General features: G+C 36.8%; 1 protein-coding gene and 1 long non-coding RNA gene across 3 annotated transcripts; both read right to left on the bottom strand.

Annotated features, from left to right (window-relative positions):
* Positions 1-2,587: 2,587 nt before the first annotated feature.
* On the bottom strand, positions 2,588-16,707 carry LOC117160357 (uncharacterized). 2 transcript variants are annotated; one of them, XM_076626279.1, is made up of 4 exons: positions 16,650-16,707; positions 16,111-16,220; positions 8,090-10,695; positions 2,588-3,586 (listed from the first exon to the last, which is right to left on the bottom strand). In XM_076626279.1, exons 3-4 carry the CDS (start codon positions 9,156-9,158, stop codon positions 2,712-2,714), a joined length of 1,944 nt encoding a protein of 647 aa, XP_076482394.1. In that variant the 5' UTR covers positions 9,159-10,695; positions 16,111-16,220; positions 16,650-16,707; the 3' UTR covers positions 2,588-2,711. The 2 variants fall into 2 exon arrangements, with proteins under 2 accessions (XP_076482394.1, XP_033196945.2); XM_033341054.2 differs by lacking the exon at positions 16,650-16,707 and having other exon boundaries at positions 16,111-16,625.
* A 4,266-nt stretch (positions 16,708-20,973) lies between these two features.
* LOC143304004 (uncharacterized) lies at positions 20,974-21,673 on the bottom strand. The gene is made up of 3 exons (XR_013060683.1): positions 21,449-21,673; positions 21,262-21,364; positions 20,974-21,101 (listed from the first exon to the last, which is right to left on the bottom strand). It is a non-coding gene; the product is annotated as an uncharacterized LOC143304004 (long non-coding RNA).
* Positions 21,674-22,000: the final 327 nt, after the last annotated feature.

Genomic DNA, 22,000 nt, shown 5'->3' with positions numbered 1-22,000 from the left:
GGAAGGATGCAAAGGTGTGGGGTTGGGTTTCAACCATGATTTCCATTCGCCAGCCATCCATCTTGTTTGAGACTGGAAACTGACAGATAGACGCGGATCCGAGTGCCGGTGACGTGGCAAGTCTTGCACGGCTATGCAGACGGTCGTGTTGGTGCACGTGCTCGTGCGTCCTCGTGTATGTACGCGCGACGTTACGGAGCAAGTGTACACGCGAGGAACGTGGAGCGTCGGCCAACTTCCGTATCCGCGTGAAAAATTCATTTTCGACGACATTAGCGCGCCAAGAAATTGCTTTTTCTTTCTGCCGGACGCTCGGCCTCCTCTTGTCGATCGACGCCGATTGACGTGTTGGCTGAGCTCTCGACTTCCTAGGTGGAATTTGTTGAAAGCAGCCTTCCACAAAATCAATTCGCTATGTAAATGATTCTCACGGTAGACGAGTTTGTTCCAACACTCGGATTGCAAGTTTATTTTATCGATTCACTTTCGCTTCATAATTTTTTGTATCGTAAGATCTACGTTCAATGTTCTGCAATATCAAATATATATATATATTTAATTAACACTTTGACTGCCACTGATTGAACAATTAAACGTTTTTATTAGAACATCAATAAAAAGGAAAGGAGAAGAAATTTTGCATCTAACTGTGCACTGTGTTTGCGTCCATATTTTTGAGGGATAATCTACGAATATTATTATAAACACACCTTAGAAAATAATTGCGAATGCTGCTTTATAATCATATAATTGAGGTTAGAAGTGTCAACATACCTTACCGTTATACATAGAATAAGCAAATACTGTTTACTAATATCGTCTACACGTTTCGACAATATATTCTGCACGTTTTGCTTGCGACGAAACAACGAATGCGAATGGTTTGTTGAAATAACTAAGCCTTGTTGTAAATAGAAGATAACCTATAAATAGAAGAAATAAAAAGTGCCCCATTGAACAATTAAATGTTTTTATTAGAACATCAATAAAAAAAAAATGGGAACAAATCTTGCATCTAACTGTGCACTGTGTTTGTCAATACTCTACCAATTGTCAACAATCTACGAATATTATTATAAACACACCTTAGAAAATAATTGCGAATGCTGCTTTATAATCATATAATTGAGGTTAGAAGTGTGAACATACCTTACTGTTATATATAGAACGAGCAAATACTGTTTACTAATATCTCTACGTGTTCAACAATATATTCTGCACGTTTTGCTTACGACGAAACAACGAATGCGAATGGTTTGTTGAAAGAAACGAAGCCTTGTTATGATGTGTCGCTATCAACTGTTACCAAGACGCCACGGTGGTCACCCGTGACCACCAACAAGATAAATGGTTCATTGTGGGAGAATGTTGTCTTACATCATCAATTTATTATTATTCTACCATTACATGCTTTGAATAATAAAAATTCCCCCGTGGCGTCCTCAGCGAAACCAGCGTGGCAGTCAAAGTGTTAAAAATAAGGAAAGATTAGAAACAAGAAGTATAATGACCTTTCCAAAATTTCAAATTTCCATGCTACGTTGACCTTTAATTTTTTAGTATATATATATATATATATATATATATATATATATATATATATATATATACACCCGCTTTCTATTAATTTCTGATCTTCAATGAAGTATGAATTTCTAAAAATTGGTCATTCCATACGCTATAACCTAAAATTTGCAATTCTAGCTGTTGATTGCAAAGGAAATTGACTAGTGTCCCACAGAACGCTTTTACTTTTTTTAGAACGCAGAACTTCTTAGAGAACGTTTAATTCTTCAACATTCTTTGGGTAGCAAATGGAAAATGAAATTGTACTTTACTTAAAGAAGAAGATTAACTATAAAGATTTAAATTTTTCGAGATTACGGACACACACCTTGGAACAATTCTTTCTGAAAATATAATTTTTCAATGTTTTTGTATCCACTTAGGTATAAAATTCTTATCGAAGATATAAATCCATAAAATATTTTTTTTTCCCCGGTTGCGATCGAAAGGGGCCCGGGAACCAGTGTGAGCGATACACCGCCCCCCCCCGCGCGCCTAATACCGCCGCTTGATGGAGCGGTGTGTGGCCATTGTCACACCGCGCCTCGTCGCCGGAGTCGCCGTGCCAGGCAGCCCGGTAAAAGGAAGTTTTACTTATGAAATAATTAACGTCTACCCTTACTTAAAAGTCGGTATGGCTACTAAGATAAAATCAAAAGCGCGTAGTTGCTTAACTGTAAACTGTATTTATCACTATCTCCGTTATTTTCACCTATTTATGACGTAAGCGTGCATTGTACCGTACCGTGTAATTATCGCAAGCATTCAATCATCAACTACCTATTTAATAAAAGTCGTGACCGAATTCTGTGGCGAGTTTCTATGCACTATCTTACATTTACACTAGAAACATTCGATCCTTTCAATCTGGATCTCTGTAAGCAAATTAGAAACACCTGACCTGTCGGTCAACCTAATATATTATTAGAATTTTGACAAGTTAAAAAGGTTATATAATAGTAACTGTTTTCGAAATTAATGCTTACATATTTATTTAATTATAATTTATAATTAATTACATATTTACAAATTTTTCTACCTGTTTATGTAAATTTATGTATATGTTTATGTACATTAAATTCAGAAATTTACTAAATTTACAAGAACCGAAAGTCGTTGCAAATTTTTATACATATTTACGTAATTCACATATCTATTAAATCTTGAAGATCCAACAGGCTGCTCCGAATCGCTTCCTGCAATGTTGAATTCTCTTCTTCAGAATTTGGTACATCACACGCGTTAGCGTGTGTATGGTCGTTCACGTCTTGCGTTGCCGTCGGTTGCTCTTGAACGTTGTTATCCAAATTGTGATGATTCTCATACGTGTTCTCCTCTGAATCTATATGCGAACTTCGTTGTGTATAATCTGCACTTTCTGCCTGTGGATATGGCATTTGGCTTTCGTATTGTGGTTGTGCATTGTACATCGTATGATTGTATGTTGGATGTAAATATGGATTCGTAAAATGATGTTGTGTTGACGGTCCTGGATCAACGTAGTAAGCCGCATTCTCAGGAGCGTGCATCTGTTGGTTGCCATACTGGGGACAATTGAACATGCCTGTTTCTGTTTGTGGTTGCGTTTGTGTTTGTGGTTGCGTTTGTGTTTGTGGTTGCGTTTGTGTTTGTGGTTGCGTTTGTGTTTGTGGTTGTGGTTGTGGTTGTGGTTGTGTACTGATTGCGGCGTTACCCAGGTACGTGTGCGCCATATTATTCATCGCTACGTTTTCGACATTCCAATTGGCGCTCGATGCGACGTCAGTATTTTCATACGAAGTGGATGCTTTCAGATTTGCAGCATTAACTTTTTCGGAGGTCAAAATCTGGTCCTTCTTATATTTCATCCTCCGATTTTGGAACCAGATTTTGATTTGTCTCTCCGTCAAAGAAAGTGCTGCAGCCAATTCAATACGTCGTGGGCGACACAGGTAACGAGTACGGTTAAATTCTTTCTCCAGCTCAACTAATTGCGCACTGGTGTATGCTGTTCGCGTGCGCTTAGATTTCTTTTCCGCTCCTGAAATTAAAAATGTATCTTTTATTTAATGAATATGTCCGAGAAGATGTATTAAAAATTATAGTTAGGAAAATTAGAGTTTTCGGAATTTATAAGAATAGAAATTCATAGTAATGTAATATCGTGGAAAATAAAGATATCAATTTTTCCCGATTACTTGCAATTTATTAATATTGAATTGAATATACAGGTGTTAATTGGACAGAAAACGATGTTCGTTTAACTGAAACTAAATCCGATACTCGTATCTATCTCAAATAACTTTACAGTTATTTGGCAACTCTCGTCACAACGAATCTAACACACTCTCTCTATCTATCTCTCTCTCTCTCTCTCTCTCTAGCAACTCGATCAATTCTCTCGACTCTACTCTTCGATGTCTCCGAAGCATCCTGTTTTGCGACCAAGTTTTCAGAACAGAAAAAAAAAAAAAATACATAAAAAAGCTCCCCAGTGGCTTAAACCCAAAAATTGTATTATACAACGAAAAATGTAAAGCGCCGACACATAATACAGCATGGCTACGTCGTACCGCCGCGTATCGGTACCTTTGCCTAACATACCATTACAAAAATTCACCGTTTATTGTGAATATGTACCTAAAACTGTATTCTTGGACTCAATAAACTTTAAATCTCAACTCTTCGATGTCTCGATCAACTCTGACTCTCGCAACGCACATACTTTTCGACTCGCATACTCTAACCTCTCGGTCATCCCCCCCTTGAAACACGAAACCGACCTCTAACGTTGTCTATTGTTTTTCTCACATCACTGTAAGAACTAGGTGATTTTAGTCACATAGGTGTTCTTAAATGTAAACGAACCACAGAAAGACGACGTACACGGTTTTTTCTAATTTCAACCGACCTCTAGTTCAAACTACTTTACGATATTACAGTAAAATTGTCCAGATTTAGAAGATTTTATATTTCTAATTGCTATATGATAAAAATATAATTTCCGCCTGGAAATAGCTTAGAATTTATAAAAATAAGTTTACTATTTCTTTCAGAAGAAATTTTTCTTTCAAACCGACTATTCTTTTTAAGAATTATACCTACACATTCAACATGTGTTACGACGGTTCGCGGAGAAACGCAAACGCGAGGAAACGCGTCAACGAGAGGCTATGATTCTGATAGTCGACGCCGCGAATCAGTCGTTCCCCCATTTCGATTAGGATAACAAAGGTAGTTCAAATGACCGTAACACTGAATTAACAGGGTTAATATACGCGTCTACTTTTAATAATTTTAAAATTATAATTAACACGTTGCAAATGATTTAACCATGATATAACTAGTTTATTTTATAATTCCACTCGACTTTATCATATTTCTCGACCTATTCGTTTGACTAAGCAACCTAGATTTTATTTCCCTGAAACTTTCGACGCACTCGGTTTGAATCCTCAAATCATACTGACTGCCCTTCGATTTTATGTTTTGTTTCTCTAGGAGACGATCCCCACCACGCTCGAGTCTCGCAACAGTTCGCGCCTATGATCACGTACGCCACTTTTTTTGCGTAGGTAAACTAACGGAACGAAGGCGAATCGATGTTTTCTAAAACTCGCTGCTTGACGACAACTATGTGTTTATCGCTGTTTTGTGTATATCTCGCCAGGCATGTAAGACGATCTGTCTACAACAGTATAGTACCAAGAGAGAAGGTTAGAAACACGGCCGGTTAGTAAGCCTCGGGACATAACACATGCAATATACATTTGCGATTATAACACGGTGGAAATATAATTTTTAAGTGAAAGTTTTATAATTTATAATTATCTTTTTAGCAAAGAACTTGTGGTTTTTACGAATTGTTCACATAAGATTCTTTGAATTGTGTAATTTCGACAGGATAGAAATATAATTTCCATATAGAAACAGGAATCGTCTGAAGAATGCGAATGGAGAAGGTGTCAAGGGTCGCTCAGTGGGAAACTCGTCAGCTCACGAGGTGGCTATGTTCCCGCTGTGCGACTCAAAGGCTCAACACTGAAGCCGTGTTATTGGATTAAATGGTCCTGGCGTGAATTTACAAGCAAATACGATTCGTCAATGACACAGATGAAACAAAGAGAACCGCCTAGTCGTCGAGGTCGCGAGGCTCGCACGCGACAATTTGTCGATCGATGATTGATAAACGACGTTGTTTGACGCAACCTGACTCTGCCGGGGGAGCCGTGAAAAACAGAAATAATCGACGAAAAATGCGCCATGAAATTGAAACTATTCCAAAAATTATCGTCTTCCGTTTAATTCATAGTTATTATAGATATAGTATATTTATGATTTTCTCTTTCATTCTTTCTCTATATTACTGAAAATTCCCAAAGCGACAATTGATTGTAATTTTAATAGATAATAATTAAAAAAAAAAATTCTTTCTCTTTTTTTTCTTTTTACTGTTCGAATTCTTGGTTGTTTCTCACGATTGAATTGAAGTTTGTTTGAAAATTATGTGGACCCGGGTAACGCTTTCTGTGCCTGTAGAAGAGTCGAACGCTCTATCGGAGACTTCAACGAAAGAAAAGAAATAGAGTTTCTCATTTTCCTGTGTAACACTAAACTGATCGAAAACGATGGATAGAAATTTGTATAGAATCAAACGCGTGTGCACGTTTCAATATTTTATCTTCGACTATCGATACGTCAACAGCCTATTGCGACATGCGATGCGAACTGCGCGTTCTTTAGGTATTTCTGGGCATATCGTTGCCCCGAGGGGAAGAGACGTTCGAGTGACATTCGAGGAAACGTTATCATTGGAACTGGACGCCGGATTTTCACATTCTGATCGAACTAGTGACGAAAATGATAAGCACGTTATCTGTCTATCGACCTCGTTGATAAGCTAATTTCGTGAAAATTCATTAAACTTGGAAACAATGAGGAAATATTCGAAGAAACAGTCATCCTCCGATTTAAATACGACTGGACAAATTTTCTTAAGGAGAGAAGAGATTTGTGAAATAAAAATTTGTCGAAATGAAGAATGTCGAATGAAGCAGAAAACTACGATATCGAGATAATTAAGGTGTATTTTCGCAACCAATAAACGTGTCACCACTGACCCAAGGATAGCAGTCCATCATCTGGTGACTCTGTTTTATGTAAACCTATGTAGAGCATCGACGAGCAAGCGGGACGAGAGCGCCGTTTTATAATCCCTCGAGACTAAAGTCTCCTAAATGGGCAGCTCGTTAATCAAACTTGATTCAATAATGTCTACAGGAACGTCTATTTGCTGTAGAATCTGTGACGGCGACGGACATTCTTGTTTAACGTTGCTGTGTAATTTTACCTATCAAATAAAAACGTTCGCGTGTTTTCTTTCCCTTTGTAATCGGCTAATTTTAAACCTGCGCTAATTTTACCTACTTTTAATCAACGAATAAAGAAAGTGTACTATTTTAAATGATTCTTTGAATGAGCACTAGTAGATATATAAATATTTAAAGTGGACAAGATTTTTAAAATAAAAGTGGACAATTTTTAATAAACCTCATGTATGTGGATATTGTAATATTTTATCTACTTTCAATCTACAAATAAAGAAAGTGTACTATTTTAAATGATTCTTTGAATGAGCACTAGTAGATATATAAATATTTAAAGCGGACAAGATTTTTAAAATAAAAGTGGACAATTTTTAATAAACCTCATATATGTGGATATTATAATATTTTACCTACTTTCAATCTACAAATAAAGAAAGTGTACTATTTTAAATGATTCTTTGAATGAGCACTAGTAGATATATAAATATTTAAAGCGGACAAGATTTTTAAAATAAAAGTGGACAATTTTTAATAAACCTCATATATGTGGATATTATAATATTTTACTGCTACTTTCTATCTATAAACAAAGAAAGTGTACTATTTTAAATGATTCTTTGAATGAGCACTAGTAGGTATATAAAAATTTAAAGCGAACAAGATTTTTAAGATAGAAGTGAACAATTTTTAATAAACCTCATATATGTGGATATTATAATATTTTACTGCTACTTTCTATCTATAAACAAAGAAAGTGTACTATTTTAAATGATTCTTTGAATGAGCACTAGTAGATATATAAATATTTAAAGCGAACAAGATTTTTAAAATAAAAGTGGACAATTTTTAATAAACCTCATATATGTGGATATTATAATATTTTAAGAAACGTAAGATCTAAAAATCTAAATATTGTATATTATATACAAGATGGATAAGCGTTTAATCAAATTTTCTATCAGATAAAAATTCTCCAAATATTTTTAACAATTCAGTATAAGAATTATTCACTCTTCTTAACTCGTTGATCTAAACGAAAACCTATACTACACTCTTCTGTTTCGTAAAGAATTGTAAAGAATTAATTTGAATTTATAAGAATACGAAGTAAAAATAATTCTTTTAAATCAGAAAAATTTCAAGGATCAACTAAACGTCACTCAACCATTCGAAGGAAACTAAATTCCATAAAAATAAATAAATATCAAGATAAATACCTTGTACCGATGATGAAGACGTTCCTGCTACATTAGCAATCTGCTCGTGTTGCGTTGTTGCCTCTGTCTGCTGCGTTGTTGGCTGCATCTCATACATTGTTGCCTGTGCCTGCTGCGTTGTTGGCTGCATCTCATACATTGTTGCCTGTGCCTGCTGCGTTGTTGGCTGCATCTCATACATTGTTGCCTGTGCCTGCTGCGTTGTTGGCTGCATCTGATGCATTATTGCCTGTGCCTGCTGCGTTGTTGGCTGCATCTGATGCATTATTGCCTGTTCCTGCTGCGTTGTTGGCTGCACCTGATGCATTATTGCCTGTTCCTGCTGCGTTGTTGGCTGCATCTGATGCATTGCTGCCTGTTCCTGCTGCGTTGTTTGCTGCATCTGATGCATTGCTGCCTGTATCTGCTGCCTTGTTGGCTGCATCTGATGCATTGTTTCGTGTATCTGCTGCCTTGCTGGCTGCATCTGATGTATTGTTGCCTGTGTCTGCTGCGTTGTTGGCTGCATCTGATGCATTGTTGCCTGTGTCTGCTGCATTGTTGGCTGCATCTGATGCATTATTGCTTGTAACTGCTGCCTTGTTGGCTGCATCTGCTGCATCGTTGCTTGCATCTGTTGCATTGTTGCTTGTATCTTCTGCCTTGTTGGCTGCATCTGCTGCATTGTTGCTTGTCTCTGCTGCATTGTTGCTTGTCTCTGCTGCATTGTTGCTTGTCTCTGCTGCGTTCTTGGGTGTATCTGCTGCGTTCTTGGGCGTATCTGCTGCGTTGTTGGCCATATCTGCTGCATTGTTGGCCGTATCTGCTGCATTCTTGCCTGTGTCTGCTGCAAGTATTCCCTCTGTTCTTGATTCATCCACGTCGTATTGCTGGGCCTCATCTGGGCTGGGTTCATCATCCGCAAGATTCGCTCGTTGTAGTCTGTAGTCAAAACGTTCTGGTATATATACCTAGCGTTGATATCGTTAGTGCAGTTGGATATGGGCGAATTGGGCGAAGATTCGATGCTCGTCGATGACGGAGGTGAGTTGTTGGCGGTCATGTTATTCCGAGATGTATAATTGTTCATCTTCCTAGCTTTGCTGATGTCTTCACAACGACAACTATTTTCCCACTTAGTTCACTTGAAATATTCACCTGACTAGTTACGCACCGACTAGTTACTCGTTTCAGAGACTACTGAGTATAGACGTAGCATTCCTTGCCAATTTATAGATTTTATGGCTGTCCCCGGCCCAACCTAATCCTTTGGGCCCGACCAATTAGAAACATCGATTTCCTAAGACAGTAAAATCTTTTTCTCCCTCTGGAGGGGTGGGGGTGTCGTCGATGACTCAATCTACTGCAATCGGGGCCTGAGGGGGCAAGATGACCATCGCTTAGGGTTTCCCAGATTAGAACTTGCTCGAAACTTTCTATTAATCTTCCTGTTACTGCGTGTTTTCGGATAATAGTTCATAAACTTGCACGCTCTTGGCACAATTTTAGTTACTTTTCATCTTGCACTGAATCTTGAATTTCTTTTTTGTATCTCGTATCATTTCTCGTCCATTCGATTCAATTGTTTTTTTTTTCAATAAATATTGTGTTCTTCGAAAACTATTTTTATAAATAAATTCTGTAGAAAAATTTGACGTTGTTTTCGTATTTACTTCATTTTCCAGGACTTCGTGTGATTTTTTAAATAATGTTTCTCTCATCTCACAACAATTTTAAACGATTTTTCTATCAACTTTTTCAATCCAGTCTCCAAGATTAGACAAATCACGAGCCGAATAATGCGGAATTTTGAACAAAATCGTACCCCGGGTATTGCGTTGTACGTAAACATTGATCAGGCTGTAAAACCGATTCATAAATACAATTCAACGAAGGGATTTTTTGTATATAGTTACGTTCAAATATTCTGTAATTCACGTTCATAAAAATGTCAAATAATATGACTTGAATATTGCACGTTACCACATTTAAATAAAATTTAAATATCGCGCGGCTTTATGAAAATTTAAAATGATTTTCTTTAAATTTTCAATACAGAATATACAATGTGTAATTTTTGCATCCATGATAATCTACCGATTCAAATATCTACATTTATTATTTTCCTATGGAAATCACATTTTTCCAATTTCTCTATTATCTTACATTTTCCCAATTAAAAACAAATCGTCGAAAAACAAATTTTATACATTTACATCGAGCGTCAACCGATTGTCACATGCGTCAAATAATTAGGAATTCTGATTTATTTCTATTTCATGAAAACTGGGAATAAATCTCAGCAGAAACAATGCCCAATTTCCCATACACCAAAGAGAGAAACTGATGATCAGCGTTATTCCTCGGCCATTCCCCTTGCCCGGTAACATACAACATTCCCGTTTCTTTACAACTGTACCCCCCCCCCCCTTTTCTATTTTCTTCCTTCTTCCTGGGTTTCCCTTCTAACGGAATCGGTCATTCTTCTACTGCTGTCTGCAGGCTTTCGTCAGGCGTTTTCCAACTTACGCACCCTCTCTTTCTATACCACCCCCTTGGCCACTGCCACCATCCATTCTTCCATCTCACCGACGGACGAACGCTCTCTTTCTCCATGTTGAACCGTTCTACGGACAAAAATCGTAGCTTGAAGGAAAAAGAATATCGTGTTCTGTTCACAGGGGGTTGAAAGGGTGGACTCAATGGAAAAACCACAGTTCGCCACTGTTTCTTTCATTGATTCCATTCTTAGAGTCTAGACCGACTTTTTCTATAGAAAAATCTATAGTCCTGTATTTTTCTTTTTTTTTTTTTATAATGAATACACTGCAAATTTTTATGCATTCATAGAATATTTTCAGGTTTGGGACAAATTACAGAGAATGCACATAATATGTAAACGTACATATACATATTTATGCAAGAATATATATTTTATATTATAACATATTATAAATTATGTATATAGTATGTTATATATTATGCAATATACAGGGTGGTTGGTAACTGGCGGTACAAGCGGAAAGGGGGTGATTCTAGGCGAAAAAAGAAGTCGAAAATATAGAATACAAATTTTTCGTTCGAGGCTTCGTTTTCGAGAAAATCGACTTTGAATTGTCGGTCGGTACGCCTGCACTTCATCGCGTCTCGTTAGAACGGATCTCACTGTAGATCGTTGCCTCGATGGAAAAATGAAAAAAAAAAAATTTTTATTCTATATTTTCGCTTTTTATTCGTATTATTCTAAAAAAACCTATATTTAGTTATATTTGGAAACATATGAAATTTCTTTAGCATTGCTCGGTGTGATAGTGAAAAGAGCTATTAACGCCTGCTTCCTGCTAAATATTCCAGACCTTTTTCTTAGAGTTTCTCTAATCAGATTTGTCAGGTTTGTTTTCTCAGGATCTCTTGTCCTAAGGAATATTTTCTATTTAGTTTTTAAATTGCTTGTGCAGCGATCCGGAACGTTGAACATGGGTAAGATGGGTATAATAAAGGAATAGGTTAAATCCCTAGAAACCTAGAAACCCACTGCCCCATAAATAACCACTTATTTTGCTAATTTTGACAGTTCGTAAAATTTACACTATAGATCGAGAAATTAATTACGATTAATTCGAGATTTGTCGATGCATCTCATCAAGAAGTTAATTGCACTTCTTTTTCCGCTGATTTCCAGTCCTTTTCTGACGATGAAATGAAAATTATTTCGGTAACTCGAAGATAAAGAATTTTCGAAACAATTGAAGTTTCTCGGAAGGTTAAATGTCTGGATGTATATGGTCGAGAACGTCATTGTAATATTAGCTTCTAAACGTTCATTTCATCACCTGCGAATGCGAATGCGAATTGTTTGCTGAAATAAACGAAGCCTTTTTACGATATGTCGCTATGAACTGTTACAAAGGCGTCACGATGGTCACCCGAGACCATTAATAAGATAAATGGTCCATTAGGGAGAAATATTGTCTTGTATCATCAATGTATTATTACTTTGCCGTGTGATTTCAAAGTGTTCAATTATTTCTATTGCTACTGAAGATTTTGAAAAGTTACTAACGCTAAGTCTTGGTGTCGTTTAAAACATCGTATACATAATATAGAAGATTAAGAAGGAAACAGCCAACAGATCTCACAAAGGACATAACCTAACATACAAACATTCATCACACTAAAGAAATAAATCAATCAAATTCGAAGATGGTATCCTATGGGGGGTAGCCATACACATGTTATATTATTATACCACTAAGCTATAATACTTTACCAAATGTCCTACTGGACAAATTTTAAAATGTAAAACATAATATAAGGAATAGATATTGACATGCAAAACTGAATGTATGACTTTGAAATTATTTTCAAGTTATAAATATATTAACAAGACAGGCATAGCTAAAACAATGCTTTCGTCATTTTTCATCCGATTTCCTCAAATCCCTTTCATAAACCTCCTATCTTTGTAGATAAGTCGCAATATGTAAAACCAAATGCAATGGGCACCCAATCCTCACATTAAAGAAAGCTAGCCCTTCGGAGGGAACGTAATCGGATTTTACACAATGTTGGTTAATGTGAAACAGTAGAATTTTCTATTCAGTTGCATCGACGAATCGGAGGATGGAGTAAACGCGACTGGAAAAGTCGAAAGGCTTTTCGTTGAGGACGTTAAAGGCTCGTCGTCGTTGTCGTTCCACGTAAGAGTCACGAAGGACGTAAACGCCTTATCAAGACGACGCTCTAATCCCTCGTTGGATCGCACTTGTCTGCCATGGCAGTCGTCGTAGACCGTCCCGGTAATTTATGGCGTTTTAACTTCCCCTCCGCGGCGCAGATTAGCACGGAAAATCCTTCGTGTCGATCGGTCTGCGATTACGCCAGCCTCGATTTACGGTGAAATGTAGGCTAATATTGGCGCACTTCTGTCCCGTGCGCAGCCTAGCGTCGAGTTTCTGATCCATCGATCGATCGATCGATCGTCGCCCGAAGATTCCTCAGTGTTCGACTTGGATATTTTTTTACTTTGCAAGGTAAACGAAAATGTCGGTTGATTTTAGGCAATTAGTAAATTGCCGAGTTCTATGCAAATTTATGCTTTTCTGAACATAATTCAAAAATTAACACCAACGTGGAAATTTGCTTTATTCGCGAGATACTATATATTTTATATATTTTTTATTTTTTTTTATATTTTATATTTATATTTTTATATATTTTATATATTTTTGCATATTTCCTACGATCCGTAGATTTTTGCATTTTCAAATTTTTCTTACAGATACAAAGGTATCTGCTGTTTAATTGCCATAAATCTTGCGAAAATATTATTTTAAAATAGTCTTTCGCAAGTAGTGGTATGTTGGACGCAATTGAGGTATTAAAAGTAATCGAGTTTTAGAAGTCATATTGGCGTGCAGGTAGATAATCCCACAAAGGTCGGTACACTTGCATCGAAGAAAAATAATACGGTAGCAGGTAAATGACCCGAATACAAATCTGAGATTAATCATTTCTTAATACCAACCTTCATATTATGTTGAAAAATATTCCTGCAAGGTATTTCTTCTTCGATACTATGCTTATGTTTACGAAATTTAACCTAACTTTAGGAAATATTATGCCTGTTTTGCTGACATATTCATATACCGTGTCTGCATAAAAATCGAATATATTTTGTTAACTTTCATATTATGTTGAAAAATATTCCTGCAAGATATTTCTTCGCCGATACTACATTTATGTTTATGAAATTTGACCTAACTTTAGGCAATATTATGCCTGTTTTGCTGACGTATTCATATACCGGGTCTGCATAAAAATCGAATATATTTTGTTAACTTTCATATCCTATTGGAAAATATTCCTGCAAGATATTTCTTCGCCGATGCTACATTTATGTTTATGAAATTTGACCTAACTTTAGGCAATATTATGCCTGTTTTGCTGACGTATTCATATACCGTGTCTGCATAAAAATCGAATATATTTTGTTAATTTTCATATCGCGTTGAAAAATATTCCTACAAGCTATTTCTTCCTGGATACTACATTTATGTTTATGAAATTTGACCTAACTTTAGGCAATATTATGCCTGTTTTGCTAACATATTCATATACCGGGTCTGCATAAAAATCGAATATATTTTGTTAACTTTCATATCCTATTGGAAAATATTCCTGCAAGATATTTCTTCGCCGATGCTACGTTTATGTTTATGAAATTTGACCTAACTTTAGGCAATATTATGCCTGTTTTGCTAACATATTCATATACCGGGTCTGCATAAAGATCGAATATATTTTGTTAACTTTCATATCGTGTTGAAAAATATTCCTGCAAGATATTTCTTCTTCGATACTACATTTATGTTTATGAAATTTGACCTAACTTTAGGCAATATTATGCCTGTTTTGCTAACATATTCATATACCGGGTCTGCATAAAGATCGAATATATTTTGTTAACTTTCATATCCTATTGGAAAATATTCCTGCAAGATATTTCTTCTTCGATACTACATTTATGTTTATGAAATTTGACCTAACTTTAGGAAATATTATGCCTGTTTTGCTGACGTATTCATATACCGGGTCTGCATAAAAATCGAATATATTTTGTTAACTTTCATATCCTATTGGAAAATATTCCTGCAAGATATTTCTTCGCCGATGCTACGTTTATGTTTACGAAATTTAACCTAACTTTAGGAAATATTATGCCTGTTTTGCTGACATATTCATATACCGTGTCTGCATAAAAATCGAATATATTTTGTTAACTTTCATATTATGTTGAAAAATATTCCTGCAAGCTATTTCTTCCTGGATACTACATTTATGTTTATGAAATTTGACCTAACTTTAGGCAATATTATGCCTGTTTTGCTGACGTATTCATATACCGGGTCTGCATAAAAATCGAATATATTTTGTTAACTTTCATATCCTATTGGAAAATATTCCTGCAAGATATTTCTTCTTCGATACTATGCTTATGTTTATGAAATTTGACCTAACTTTAGGCAATATTATGCCTGTTTTGCTAACATATTCATATACCGGGTCTGCATAAAGATCGAATATATTTTGTTAACTTTCATATCCTATTGGAAAATATTCCTGCAAGGTATTTCTTCGTCGATACTACGTTTATGCTTGCGAAATACTTATCGCAAGATACTTAAGCTATCGATGGATGCTCAAAAGATCAAGTGCACCGCTTGTACGTTTCATTTTGCTAGTGCCTAATGAGAAGTAAGACGAAAAGTACGTTAAAGTTGATAATTATATGACTGATGCTTATCAAGCTTGGTTTCCATTAGATAATTGTGCACAGGTATTCGTGAAATATGACATGGAAGATGTACCGATACCAACTATTCCAGACAACCTTTACAACCTCGATAACCTTTTACTGATGCTGCACTGATGATGCTAGAAACACGTTTCTTTCCATGGAACGTACGACTGACGTCATATAAGCTTGCATGTGTATAATATTTCATAATTTTGAACAATCAGAAAACGTTATTATCATGAATGAATAGTCTCTCAGTCTCGTATCACTTCTCCCCTCAATTGCGATATAATTTCATTAACAGTAATATAATTCAAATGACTAATTTGTAATTTTGCATATCAGTTAGACAGATTTTCAACGATACATTCACAGGAACTTGATAGATTTTTCGTACGACAGTGACGCAGGTTTACGTTTCTCCTTGCGTTATATATTTTTCATATAATTTTCTTTATTCCAATTGCTTTTATGCAAATGTTAGGAATCAAATTATTAGGTTACTCGAGAAGTTTCTTCCGTCTTATGAGCAAATAATAGACGCACAAGGATTTTTGTTTTATATTATTTTATCACAACTACGTACGATCCATTTTGTTCTTTTGAGATAAACACCGCGACATTTCACAGACTTGTTGTAAAGAACAAGTTCGCAAAAGATGGAAAGGATCTCTAATCTGTTTAAACTATTCTAAATACTATACTAAATACTAATTCGATGCTAATATACGTCTGTATTTACCTGTCTCACCCCTGGATTTGCACATTGTCGTCATCAGAAATGCGAACAGCGATGATTATTCTAACGATTCTTCTCCGCCAATTCTTTTGTTCAATTGCCCGATGGGATTTCTTGAAACACACGAAAACTAAAAATGCACTGGTTGTATCGATAGCACGATGTTACTTACTATTACACAATGTAACGTACTTAAAATACTTTAATATATATTCTTATAAAGACTTGAAAATTCATAACGAAATCTTCTAGAATCTAAATAATATAATTTCCATAAAAAAAAAAAAATACTTTTAGTCTTACTACTCTTCGAATATTAGGTAGTGCAGAAAGTTTCGTTCGTTTTATAAGGAAATAATGGACGCACGATATTTTTCGTTTTATATTATTTCATCGAATTACGTATGATTCATTTTGGAGAATTTTGCATCTTAATAGCCGGAATAATGGTATAGGAACACTATATTTATACTTAGAATTTATATTAGAATAGTTATGTATTTATTTGATAAACGACTTCAAAGATATTCATCGATACACACTGGCACGCGTCATATCTTCTTCCATACCAGACCGTTAACTGAACAGTTTACATTCCTTTGTCTCTCCGAGATGTCGCGGATATATATACTTCCACACACTGATATTCACATACAAGTATCGCTACTACGCAGCTAACCTAGCCTAGCATATAAGACTATAAATATCTCAATAGTTCTAACAAAATAAACACAACGTTTGACCGATTAGGTTTCATGTTTGTATAAAGGTACATCGTTGTAAAAAACGTACCCGTGAAAGAAAGACACTGTTCGGACAACGTAATACGGAAATACGGATGTCAAATTACAGGAAGAAAAATATTGAAAAATTAGGTGAATTCCATTGCTCTCGATTATCGCTGTAAACAGTTACTTATTTGGCAATTGAAAAACAATAAAATTCCGGGTAAATACGTCCCTCGATAAATATTAAATCAGCGGCAATTTCGGCCAGAGGGTTGCTCCCAAATGACGGCGAATATTCCCGGCGGTCGGATTTCCAGATCGACGAGTCGTGCCTCTGCTTTTGTATAATGTAATCTAGAAGTTTGACAGGGTCTGACGGTGGATTGCTTTCAGCCGGGGCTAGTCGGGGCGACGAAAATGGGGAAACCGGGATACGAAGAATGCTCGCGTGGTATGAGCCGCCGCGGAATAGGGGTCATCAAAGGATTATCTCTGGTATAGAAAAGTAATTACAACCGAATTACCATCTGTCTCAGTCCAATTCTGCCACTTTCCTCGGATTTCTGGTTTTTAAGAACAGGCAAATCCAAAAGAGCTTAATTTCATTGCTATGGACTATGACATTCTAATAATAGTATCACCTGTTACAGTTATATTACATTTATGTTAAATGGTGAATTTTTCATCTAAATTTATAGCTTTTTTTTTTTTTTATTTCGTGGAGGAAACCTTCATAGGCGCCCCGCGCCCTCCGGAGAGGGCGCTGGATAGTGCCGGATTCGTACCGGCTAAAACCTCCACGGTGGCCTGTCCTGACGCCTGAGTCGAGATGCACCCGGGATCTCTCCCGAATTACTACCGGTTACCCCCGGGCGTCTATCTCTCCTTTCTGTCGAAGGGAGGCGTCCTGCTCTTCTTGGACCGCTGGACGCTCCTGCTGCGTCATCCTGGGGACCCCGTCCCCTGACGCCTCTTCCTGGTTCTTTCGCGCTCCTACGGTGGCCGCGGCGGCGTCGGTGGCGGCGTCGCGCCCCTGCGGCGCGTTGTGTTCCTCGGGCGCTGCGATGTCCTGGACGGATCGCGAGCTCGCTCCCGGTTTCTTTCCGCCCGCTCCTTCGCCAGCATAACCTGCTCGCAATAGGTGCGGACGGCGGCGAACTCCTGGCGCCCTCTGAGCATGGCCGCGACGACCGCTTCGGGGGCTAAGCTCTCGCCGATTTCGAGCCGTAGGACGCGTCGTGGTTCCGCCCACGCCGGACAGAACTCCAGCGTGTGTTACGCCGTGTCCTCCTCTTCCTTGCAGTGGTTGCAGACGGACGTCGCCTCTCGCCTAATCCTTAGCAGGTACTCGCCCAACACTCCGTGGCCGGTGCGTTATCCTGAAGGATTTAAATTTATACCTGCTATAGTCTTATCTTTATTACATATTTGACCGTTGCTGTCCAACTGGCTATTGTATGATGTCAAGAAGAACATTTGATTTATGGAGATTTATGGAGGGCTATAGACAGGGATTATCAGAAGTAATGTGAATAGTACAATAAACAGTAGTAAGACGTGGGTTTCGTTATGAATGTGTTGCAAACGAGCGTTTATAAATATCTGTAAAAATGAATAAATTTAACAGATCATCTTCATTGGATTCAATTCATTGAATGGATTTATCATTGGTAAAGGTTATGTACAATATATTATTGTTTATATAATTTATATAAATTTATATAAATAACCTTTATATAAATATAAAGTTTATGTACAATATATTATTGTTTAAAGTTTGCTTTACAAGAATTTTTACCAGAAATTCTTCCAAAACTTTTTCTCTTCATATTTTAATACAATTTCATTGCTGAATATCGACGATTGATTACATGCTGATCAATTATTTGTCATTTAACAACTAATCAGTCGATAACACGTGACAAGTAATTCATTCTTGTATAATGTATTTTACAATACGTTCATAACACACAGCAGCACCGAAATTCCAGGAATGATCCTAACAGCAGTGCAAAAGAATTCTGTTCACGGTAAGCCACAAAGCACCTCGTGGAAAGATGCGCCTGGTCAGAGCAACCACTCAGCCCCTTTCTGTGCGGCTCGTCGTGTAACATATGCTTTTATCTAAATTAAACAGTGTCGGCGCGATTTTCATTTCCTGGCCTGAAGCTGCTGATGTTATCCGCAGGATAGCGCGTCGCGAGAGCGTTGCTAAGGGTTGGGAAAGCTCAGCCCTGCCAGTGCTCGACCAACCCTCGTGTCTCTCTCTTTCTCTCTTCGCCACCCTCTTCATCCTCCTTCCTGTTCTCCTTCGCTGTGCCGCGGCTTCGTCGCCTTATACACCCGTTTCTCTATACCTATGCACGCGCTCCTTCTCTGCTATCTGGTCGTATTCTAACGCCAAACTCTTCATCCCCCTCTTCCTGTTCCACCCTCTCGTTCTATCGCCTGGACAAGTTACACGGTGCTTCGTTGCTCCCTAGAATATGCCCGGGATATTTCGTGCACTGGAATTATGCTCGTGATTGAGATTGTAATTCGGGGAACTAAGAATAGAAATGGAGATTAGTATGGCGAGTGGTTGAATGGATGGTTCGAATAGCGAGATAGTTTTATTGCCTTGGCAACTAAGTGATTGCGGGCTTTGTCATTAGGTGGTATTTGACAAATCCGCAACCACTTAGTTGCCAAGCTAATAAATATTTAAATAAGGTAATTGCACCTCTTGGTACTCCATTTGAAAATATTTTGTTAGGGGGCAATTAAAGTGTTGCATTTGAGTGAGACAAGTTTGAGAAGTGTAAAAGGATGAAGGATAAGCAAGAGATGCACTTATGAAACGTTTAAAGATGCAGGGATGCAAAGACTGCATATAATATGCCAAAATATATACAATATGCAAAGTATAGTACCCATTGGAGGATGAATAAATAGCAAAGAAATCTAGCCAAGCCATCTCTTCTATTGATTTCTTCTATTTATTAACTTGGCAACTAAGTGATTGCGGATTTTGTTATTAGATGGTATTGAAAAATCCGCAATCACGTAGTTGCCAAGCTAATAAATATTTAAATAAGGTAATTGCACCTCTTGATACTCCATTTGAAAATATTTTGTTAGGAGGAAATTAAAGTGTTGTATTTGAGTGAGACAAGTTTGAGAAGTGTAAAAGGATGAAGAATAAGCAAGAGATGCACTTATGAAACATTTAAAGATGCAAAATATATACCAAAATGTATGCCAAAATATATACAATATGCAAAGTATAGTACTTGGAGGATGAATAAATAGCGAAGAAATTTAGCCAGGCCATCTCTTCTATTGATTTCTTCTATTTATTAACTTGGCAACTGATTGTCAATACCTCTTAATGACAAAATCCGCAATCACTTAGTTGTCAACCCAATAGAATAGATGGATGATTTGGATACATTGGGAGCATGATTATGGTGATTATAGCTCTGAGAATATAAATGTTGATTTGCAAATTTCTATTATAGTATGAAGAGAAGAATAATCCCACTGTGCCCATGTATGGTTAAAGAAGACAACATATTTAAGCTGGAATCTATAGATATTGTTTTGCAATCATTAAAAACACGTAAGCAAGATGTTGCTAATCATTTTGAAACGGTGGATAGATTTTTTTAAACAAGCAAGAACAACAATTCCCTGGCAATCTCTCTTAACGAAGAGCGATTCGATATCAATGGAGATGAAGCAGGAAAGAGTAGCTTTCACGTTTTGGTAGACGCGGAGGAACCGATTGTTTGCGAGGACTCGAGGTCGAACGCAAGAAGCGGTCACGGATATGACGCGTTTTTATCGACGAGGCAATGGGGAGATCGAAGCGAGCCGTAAACGTGGAGGCCAGATACCAAGATCCTCGCGAGCAGATAGAAAAGAAGGCATCCCACTTTTATACTCTGGAGGTTAAAGTTTACCAAGTTATTCTGACTTTCCCTCCGTCCTCGTCGTCGCCGGTTGGTATCGCGCGGGAAAAGCTACCCCGTCAGCTCGGTTGACGTCTCGCGTCATAGTCACCCTCGTCCCGTCCATCTTCCATCCCCTTTCTCGTCTTCCTCCGACTATCTTCTCGTTCTTCCTCCCTTTTCCAGATTCTTACCGTTCTGTCATCCTTCGATCGACTTTCCCAAGTTTTCCAACTTTCAGGACATCTTTTAAGGAAGCTTCGAGAACTCTTGCTGCTCCATGTTTATGTAGATCTATAGCGCGTTGCGAATTCTTGAAATTAATTCTTTCACACTGCAATAAAATGAAGAGTTTAATAGAAATGATTCTTTTTCATTCTATTTGCTTATAGAGAATTTATGGACAATCATATGCGAAGAATATATGTTTTAAACTTTTCATAGAAATATGAATAATAATTGATATTATATAAATAATACAAATAACAAATTACATGAATAACAATATGAATAATCGTGTTGCGTATGGTGACGTGTAAAATGTGGAACTTATAGCACCATATTTGATGGTTTGGTCGATGGTTTTGAATCTGCATCCTGAAAGACAGACACTGTGAAAGGGATAATGTTGACAATGTAAGAGAGAATCTGTATGAAATTTTTGCTATAGCAATTTTTTACCTGTTTGTTTTGCAACAAATATTGCTAACCCTCTGTAGATCATCTTGTTGCATATTTATTATTTTCTTTTTCACAGATGATCTCAATATTAGGTTGTCCAAAAAGTTAGTGTGTTGCATCTTTCTCAGAGATTGGAAGGAAAAATAAATCATAATGGATTCCATTGTAGGCATAGAAATTCTTCTCAATGTAATTAAAAAACAGAATTAAATGAATCAGAGTAACATTCACCAAGGCAATTCTATGTTCTAAAGTCTTTATACCAATTGCATTGAAATAATTCTTCTATTTTCTAATTTTAACTTTTAACTTGAAGTTTAGCTTTAACTTCAATCAGAGTAACATTCACCAAGGCAATTCTATGTTCTAAAGTCTTTATACCAATTGCATTGAAATAATTCTTCTATTTTCTAATTTTAACTTTTAACTTGAAGTTTAGCTTTAACTTCAATCAGAGTAACATTCACCAAGGCAATTCTATGTTCTAAAGTCTTTATACCAACTGCATTGGAATAATCTCTCTGTTTTCTAACCTTAACTTTTAACTTGAAG

The sequence above is a fragment of the Bombus vancouverensis genome, chromosome 18, assembly GCF_051014615.1.
Source record: "Bombus vancouverensis nearcticus chromosome 18, iyBomVanc1_principal, whole genome shotgun sequence".
Lineage (NCBI taxonomy): Eukaryota > Metazoa > Arthropoda > Insecta > Hymenoptera > Apidae > Bombus > Bombus vancouverensis.
This window is presented reverse-complemented; position numbering and strand designations above follow the sequence as displayed.

What these genes read in the sequence shown, in the direction of transcription:
- LOC117160357 (XM_076626279.1), bottom strand. Translation starts at nt 9,158, where the DNA reads ATGAACAATTATACATCTCGGAATAACATGACCGCCAACAACTCACCT. An exon ending in GTCTTCATCATCGGTACAAG is followed by an intron (nt 3,587 to 8,089) that starts GTATTTATCTTG and finishes TTTTAATTTCAG; the next exon opens with GAGCGGAAAAGAAATCTAAG.